Source organism: Echiichthys vipera, assembly GCF_963691815.1.
Source record: "Echiichthys vipera genome assembly, chromosome: 5".
NCBI classification, from domain to species: domain Eukaryota; kingdom Metazoa; phylum Chordata; class Actinopteri; order Perciformes; family Trachinidae; genus Echiichthys; species Echiichthys vipera.
In genome coordinates this window covers 12,827,845-12,836,774 of record NC_139830.1, presented here as the reverse complement: position 1 = coordinate 12,836,774, position 8,930 = coordinate 12,827,845, and the positions used below count along the sequence as shown (strand labels likewise).

Genomic DNA, 8,930 nt, shown 5'->3' with positions numbered 1-8,930 from the left:
TTCACAATAAATACACATTATATAAGCCTGGTGATTTCTTTTTTTGCCAGCACATTCACAGTCCACTCCCAGGCCGCCGTCTGTTGTGTCCTCACCCCGTCTGCTGGGTTCAGAGGTGAGTTTACCGAGAAACTTAAACTGTTTCAAAGTTAAACTCTCCATGCTGTTTCTGCGTCCCCCTCCCCAAAAAAAGAGCATCCAGGAGCGACCCTAGCTCTCCCGCTTTTAAGCATTTAAACTTTAATCCCTTCAAAGAAGGGGACCGGTCTCTTCCAGCCCACTAATCCGCCCTATAGTGCTCCGGCGCAGGGGGAGACTTCTCCTCTGGAGGCTTTAACTTTGGACTTTTACATTCATGGGGCGATTTGACGGAAACAGTAACGGGGATCTTTGGCATTCATGACGTCTGAGTCAACAGAGGGGGACACAATGGTCCCCTAGAGGCTCCTGAGAGCCCCTGAGAGAGGAACCCCGACTATAGGGATTATAGGCCCATAGGGGGAAATCTTATGGGCGCACTTAACATATAAGGCTGTTTCTAATCAGAGTTATGATCGAGTTAACATCAAAGGATCAATTCGCATTTTCAGTGTGTGTGTGTGTGTGTGTGTGTGTGTGTGTGTGTGTGTGTGTGTGTGTGTGTGTGTGTGTGTGTGTGTTGATTTAAAAGATACAGCAACATTATCCAACATTAAAACATGAGGTGGTAATGGCAGCAGACAAAAACTGTAAATGTTACCAACCGGGTAATTAAGACCATTAAGCAATTCGATTGCTATTATGAAAGATGACATGTAGAATAATTAAGTAGAATAATTAAGAATATACATTAAGTATGTTATGATAATAAAACTCGACATCTTTTCATTATGTTTCCCATGATTGATACATTTGATTCTGCATCGTTAATAACTTCACCCAGGGTGTTAAGCCTGAGCTTAATATTTTTGGTGTATCTTTAGACTTTTTATTATATTAAGAAAAATGCACGAGGCCTTGTTTTCACACCCCATTAATTGTCCCGTTTGTGTTTATTTCGAAAACCCGAAAAGAGGCATGATCTGTTAAAGAGATCCTAATTAAAAATCCCCAAATTTGCTCGCATCTTTTCTGCCATTTGTTTATGATGCTCTCCCACCCTCAGAGATCCGACAGGCTGCGTGCAGGATGTCCTTAACGACGCAAGCACGAGGACAACGTGTGCTGTGGCAGGGGTTGCGTGGGTGGAGAGGGACTGGTCTCAGTGATGGATGGATGGATGGATGGATGGCTGGACGGTCTTGATGGCGAGATGGAGAGGCGTATGGATAGAGACAGACAGGGGGATAAGGGATGAGTGAAAGATGGGACCAGCGGCGACACTGATTTAAAGAAAAGCCACGCGGGAGGCCCCGGCCCGGTATCTGTCCCGTGGCACGCGGTGGTGGTCTGAAAACTGAAGTGAAGCTGTCAGTCAGAGACAGAGCCAGCTCCATCCATCACGAGAGCTCAAAGAAGAAACATGTCCCGTGCGCTTAAAGCCTTTTTCCTGCTCCAGACTGAGGCAGCTATTGATCCTCGGGTCTGGAGACTGGCCTCCTCCGAGTTGATCTTTGTGAAATTAGCCTGGAACCATTATTTGTGTTATTTTAAAGAGTTAATTGAAATCACTGCTTCGATCTTGTAGAGTCAAACGGATTTGTACAGTGCAGGATGTGAGCATGCAGCTGCTGCAGTGTACTGAAACATAAAAAACACACATTTCTGAGTGTTTGTTGGTGCAGATCCTCTGTAACGAATGAACCCTCCGACTGTTTGATTCCTTCTGAGATTACATTAGAGTTAATGTGATAATGCTTTATTATAACGAATGATTAAAATGGCTGCCGTCATTTTGACAAATTGTCACATTTCTGCATTTTAAAAATCTTTATTATCAGTTTAATCATTAAAAAATCAAGTTTTTTCAATGTAGATTATGCTGTTAGTTATTTTATATGACCATACCTTTTTTAACAGTAGGTCAAATTGATTGAATATTAAAATGATAGCCCTGATTGAGGCTTCATGCATGCCTGTGTGCAGTTTCTCCTTCGTGCATATTGAATTATTATATCTTTAGCAATCTGACGGATATATATGTATATACAGTATATATATATAAATACAGTGTATATATTTATATGTGATGTGGAGAGCACGAGCAGAGTGTAGGAGTCTGTTTTCGTTGCACTGTATCACGTTATAAACGAGTCCCCTAATGCTGATTTAATGGCTCCTGTGCGTATTTTTGCGCACAAGCAAATACGAAAAATGGCTGAATTCTCGCCCTTTCTCTCCCTGACACACACACACACACACACACACACACACACACACACACACACACACACACACACACACACACACACACACACACACACACACACACACACACACACACACACACACACACACACACACACACACACACATTCTAGGTCTTAGCATGCGTCCATAATTTACCATATATGTAATTATTAATTTCCTGTCAATAGTTTATATTATTGACAGATAGTCTTGATATTGACAAATTATCCGTATAATTGAATTATTAGGGCCCACACTTCTTTTTCATCCACCACTTCCTCCTCCTCCTCCAGCTGCCTGTGTTAAACCCACCAGGCCAGTTTGATCCACACAGCCGAGCCAGCTGCTCTCCACCTGCAGGTTCACTAAAATGTGTCGTGTCATCGCCCCTCTTAAGGTCCTTTCCCCTCGGAGGTGAATTTGATTGCGCATAAAATAAAATAAAAAAATCACAGATCCTGCCGTTAACATCGGCCTGCGTCTTTACAGCAGCAGAGGCTGGCGGTGCATTTGATTTGCCCGGTGATGGATGAGAGACGGTGCGGCGGGGGGGAGAGGGGGGCGGGGGTCCCGTCGGTGCGCCTGTCCCCGCATTTCAATCCCCAATTACCGGAATGTACCGTGACGCTCCTGCTTGAGACGAAGGCGCGCGTCTAACCGGGTTAGAGACAGTAGCAACAGCACCCAGAGTTACAGTCAACTCTTCACTCAGGTGGTTTTGGAGCACATGATCAAAATCAGCGGGGGTTCGTAACTTAGTACTTTAAAACACTGATACAAATATAACCTCAAATACCTTAACCACGTTATTTTTCAGGCCATATTGTGCCCTTTGTCATAGCTGATCTGAGCCAAAGTGCATCACTTATGAGTTGTTGAATACGTTATAATGCATATTAAAAATTCATAATGCCTCTTAAAAATGGAAAAGGATGTAGGCAAACATCCCCATTTAGAAGGAAGGTCTATTGCTCTTTTGCGCTTTATATGACATGCAAAATATCATCATATGTTCATGATGTTCATCATGTTAAAAATATCTTTGGGACCTGTAAAAGCTCATGTAGAGAACCCACTGTGCTCACTGAGGAGCTTCATGTTTTGCAAAAATCCAACTATCATTATATCAGCTGGATCAAAAACGTGAAGTGCAACACAGTCTAATGAGACAAAATAATTGTGCAGTGCAAATACTCATCAGGCTCGAGTTTTGTCAATTGCCACAAATGTGGCCATTAATTTGAACCCATCAAATTACACTCACAGTAATATAAGTCCACTCTGACATCAATTCAACATGCATTCATCAGGAATATGACGCAGAGCTGCGGTTATTCACATGCTGCGTACATCTCTCCACTGCGGCACCAGACCTGTATTATCCTAATGGATAGCGGCATGTTACTTAAAAAAGAAGCTTTTTAGGATAAAAAAAACAGGTCCCTGGAGACCACAGTATACACACACACACACACACACACACACACACATACACACGTACGCGCACGCACACCACAGCTGGAGCGGCGAGGGATGGCCGCGCGCAGGAGAGCTTCTCCAAACACGCTAATTAGATCTCGAGCTCTGGCCCCGCGCTCTGAAAGCAGCCCAGCGGCGGGGCGCGCGGAGCTGTGGAAAGTTAATTGAATTAAATTCCCTCTAAACTAATTAGGCTGCAATCTGCCACGCGAGCTGTCCCTGAGCAAGGTTCGAATTAGGCGGAATGGATTCTTTCCTTTTCTTTAAAAGAAAGGAGGGCAGACTGGTGAGTTTTTTGGTGCGGTCCTTTATTTGTCTTTTATGCTAATTATCCCAGGGGGACTGTCACGTGATTGCCTTTGCGGTAACCGGACGGCATGCGGTGTTGTGCAACCCCACACTCCCCCGGTCCATATACCCCCGAACCACGACAACAAAGCCACCAGAAGCGCCAGACCTGAACGCAAGAGTGTCCTTGGAGCGCGCATGTAGAAGCGACAGAATGAAAGGCTGCGTTAACTGTGCTGCTGTGCGGCTGCATGAACGAGGAGCACCTCTGCGAAGCTGAGAGGACTGAGGTAATGGAGGTGAAATCGATCGCTTTCCTGGGGGAGCACAATGAGAACGAGAGGGAGGGAGAGAGGAGAGGAGAGGAGTGCGGAGGGACACGGATGAAAATTCCCCCGTTAAGAGCAGGGACAGATATGATAATGGGAGAGCCTCTAGTAGTCGTCCATCATTCACCACCTCCACCTGGCTGCTGCTGCACCTCTCTGAGCTGCTGCTGCTGCTGCTGCTGCACCACAGCAACTGCACCAAACACTCAAACTTCTTGACCCATCTTTTTAAGTACAGAACAGAGATCAGAATTCATGAGCAGCAGAGCACAGAGACATAACTCAGCATTGTCCATTTGTGCATGTAACACATCCAACTACACAAACTAGAAACCATATCATTTAGACTGATGCAGGTCTTGTGACCAGCTGGATAAAGTGCTCCAGGGCCCCCATTGTGCTGCATGTAAAATGATTTTAGTCTTTGGGGGGCATGGCACGCATTTACTACAGCTGGCAGTAGGGAGATGAGAGTGAGACGGGGAAAACATGCACCAGAGGCCCCTGTCTGGACCAGGACGTTGTGGTTCACGGTCAGTGCCTTGAAACCATCAGGGCGCCCAAATGTTTGTTGTAATTTGGTATTTTACAGTTTGTTTGGTGAATTTGCACCATTATAAAGGGCAATATCAGCTCAGGCCTTGTATTATTGCTTGCTGGAGTGGTCTTTGACGGAGGAAGTACATTTGTTATCAAGATAACAAAAAAGTTCTGTAGTCTTGACTTTAAAACGATGTAGTAATGAAACATGTCTAATTTCTCCAATCTTTCAGGTCTTCAACCCCCCGTATTTGACATTAGACCTTGCACCTTTCACTCTCCTCCATCTGTATCAGCAGCAGAAGAAGGTGGAGGTGACACACCAGAACAGACGGACAGACGACGAGGAGGAGGAGGTTAGGACCAAGAGGAAAAAGGTGGCAGAGGAGGGAAAGAAGCTGAGCATGAGGCAGAGGGAGGAAGAGGAGAGAGGGGGGGTGTAGAGATAGAGTGAGAGGGAGGTTAGGACGATGGAGGGCCAGGTTTCTGTTTCTCCATAATCTAATCAGAGAAATGGCAGCAGTCAGAAATAGCCTGACGGACAGACTAAGAGCCTCTTCTCTCTCCCCTCCTCCTCTTATTCTTCTCTGCCTCCTCGGGGAGGGTAAATGGATACACACACACACACACACGCCAGCTTGACTTCCTAAAACCATAAAGTGTAGATGTGTTTGAGGGTTATAAGAGATTGAGAAGAAAAAAAGCCTTGAGGTATTATAGCAAAACCTGATCTACTGTCCAGACCCAGCCACTTCAAGAATCCCACTTTTGAAAAAAAAAACCCGTCTGTGCTGCTTCTCACAGCTTCACAACATGCAGATATCATTTTTAAAGGATAGGACAGTTTGTTTAAATAACGCAGCCACAGAAAAATCTTGGATTTGTGGGTAGTTGGCAGAGAAATAAATAAAAAAACATTACTTTCTTTTCAGTTCCCAGGAAGTACAGCAAGGACCAAACAGTGGGCTTTATGAATGCACAAAATAAAACTCATGTGAGGAGGGGCCTGAGTAAAAACGACCATGCTTGATTGATTTCCATTATTACAGTTATAGCAGTAAAAAAAGAAAAATGAGATATAATGAAGCAGGATTCAAGTTTTTGAAAGAAAATTAGGGCTGCAGCTAACAATTTCTTTAATTATTGATTCACCTGTCATCTTTTGGATAAATCCTTTAGACGCTGAAATGTTGAAAAGCACCCATCGCTGGTTTCTGTTCATGGCACAGCAGCTGGAAACAAAGATATTTCCTATTTCATTTTCAATACCACACAACAAAGTAAAGAAGCTGGAACCGGTAAATGTTTGGCTTTTTTTTTGGATTGAAAATCGACATCTAATCGATCTTCAACATTGTTGCTAGTTAATGTTTTGGGGACTAATTGACTGACCAATATTTTCATTTCTACAAAAAATGATCACAGCGTTTAACTGTGTATCAGTGAAGAGGGAATGACAGCTGTGGGTAAAACAGGCTCAATCTGTTTGTGTGTGTGTGTGTGTGTGTGTGTGTGTGCTGTTGGGGGGTCCAGGCGGAGCAGCACAGTAAGACTGAATGTGTCTTTTTTTCCTGCATGCTAATTCCTCCCTATGGGGAAGACATTCCCTGCAGGGTGTGTTTGTGGGTGATGTCTTCTACTTTTCTGTGGCGCTGCATTCCCTCCAAAGCGTCCGACACAGACCCCCACACAGAGCAGAATTCCAAGGAAATTCCTCTGTCATGTTGTTTCACAAGGTGGACAAGCGTTATTGTTGCAGAACTCCCACCCAGGCATTGACACACACACACACACACACACACACACACCCATCCATCCATCCATCCATCCATCCATCACGAGTGTCAGTGTAACACAAACAGAACAAAAAACAAAAGGAATTCTCTTTTTGTTGTGATGACTTTATTTACACGGTGGAGGTTGGGATACAAGAATGAAAAATGTCGCTCGATTACATTTGGCGCCTTGTCGACGTGCTGTTCAAACATTTATGAAACAACACTCTGAATATTATTTCTTTACGACTAAATTTCTCTTAACGTCAGACAGACTCGCCTGCGCAGACACACACTTTACAGCACCGGAGAATGCCGTCGTGACAGACGAGACTTTTTCACATCGACATGCATCAACAGAAACAATTCACAAGGCAGTTATATTACCCATCACTCAAAATGGGTGGCTTTTACATTTCTGCTTGGTATTTCTCCACTAACACATTCTTTACTCAAATGAAATGAATAAGCAGGTTGCATTTACAAACATTTATCAGTGAAGCTCTGCTGGTGAGGATTTGTCCATGGGTGAAATGTGCATTAAAGTGAAACACGCAGGCAACAATCTGAGGCAAAGTTGAACTATCTTTGGTCGTTTATACTTCCCTTTTCCTACACAGCAAACGGACAAACTCAGTGGCTGTTATTTGTCCGACTATGGCAAAAAAGTTATCATTCTTACATAAAATGTCTTGGTATTTAAGAGATTTGAGTTTTGCTACTCGTTAATGTCAATATCCTTTTACATCTTTTCTCTTTTGACGTCTCTGCCACATCACGCAAAAGCTTAACAAACAAGCTCACATATATCTTTAATAAATATTAAATAATTTGGCTGTTTTCATTGTTTCTACACTATTAAGTGGACTAACTTCATCACTATGTCACAGCTAAGGAGATCAACTACTACAAACATACTGCAGCAGAGCTTTTGTTTCACGAATGCGATGGCTTCAATCCATTAATGATGTGGCGTTTGATGTTCATGAAGCCGCACAGGCACGCTGAAGCCTCTATGCTACCTTTACAACACATTTGCTTACCCTGCATTTATTTCATATATTTAATGAGACTGTGCATACAGCTCTTGGTATTAGTAGCCAGCTGATATGAAAGTCTGTTGTAACAAACGTTTAGTAGTCAAGTAGATCGACAATTAATATACTGATGAATATACTGTTTCCTTACACGTCGTTGGCAGATATTGTAGGAACAGTTGGCGTGTAATTACTGTATGGGTGTACTGAAACAGAGAGGCAATGATGTGTTTATCAGAGGTACTTTTATTGGTAACATCAAGAGAACCGCCGACGTCAAGAACCATCCATCCTCCTGACACTATGATGATGATGATGATGATGATGATGATGATGACGATATTGTGCGTGTGTGTGTATACATATCTGGATATATCCGCTGTGTTTCTGTGTCGGGTTAGTGTTCAGGGCTGAGCGGTGGACGGATGTCCAGCGTTCTCGATGAGCTATCCTCTCCTACCACCTCGAGGCGCAAACTGGGCGTGCTCCGCTCCTCCTGGTCCTCTGATTGGACAGACAGACGCAGAGTGCATCCTTTGGGCAGCAGCTCCTGTTCGTACGCTGCCGCTAACTGGTTGACGACCCGCCGCTCGACCTGAGGGATCAGTGACATGGTCAGTGTTGAAAGTTTGGAAGATTGTATTCAAACCAGTACGCTGAATGGTTTGTCTACAGTTATGTCTCAGATGATTTCCCTTAGTTTTCCTGATTAATCTTTCTACATCTGCTGTTCTTGAGCTTTGCTGCCTGGTCCCTAAAGCCCGGTTCAGACCTAAGATTCACGACGAGTCGAGTCCAAACTTGCAATGCACAGATCTACAATGTTCTGAAACCTGCCAGTTTACACCAGTCAGACGAGACAGAGACAGGCATTGGCGCTCTGTACTTCTGTTCTTCTGACTTTTCAGCCTTTTTTTGTAGCTGTATTTAATTTGTAGCATTTAAAAAGTGTTCGTGAAACACTTGCTACGGCTGCATTTCCAATAGGGATGAAACGGCATAAATAACGTTTATTTCTCAGATTCACTGTTTTGTTCTTGATTCTTAAGAAGCCCAACATAGATCAAATCGATACAGCGTGTCCGACGGCAGTGGTCACGAGAGATTGGCGATGTTCACGCTCACAGAGCGGCACTTACAGGCCTTTAATAGTA

The 8,930-nt window shown here is 43.8% G+C and overlaps 1 protein-coding gene across 1 annotated transcript in view; it reads right to left on the bottom strand.

Moving 5' to 3' along the window:
• Positions 1–6,966: 6,966 nt before the first annotated feature.
• The window catches only part of clpb (ClpB family mitochondrial disaggregase), a 37,103-nt gene continuing 35,139 nt past the window's right edge, over positions 6,967–8,930 (bottom strand). The window contains exon 16 of the mRNA XM_083914611.1: positions 6,967–8,371. Coding sequence (XP_083770737.1) covers positions 8,174–8,371 — 198 coding nt within the window. The 3' untranslated portion in view covers positions 6,967–8,173. The remainder of the gene's footprint in view (positions 8,372–8,930) is intronic.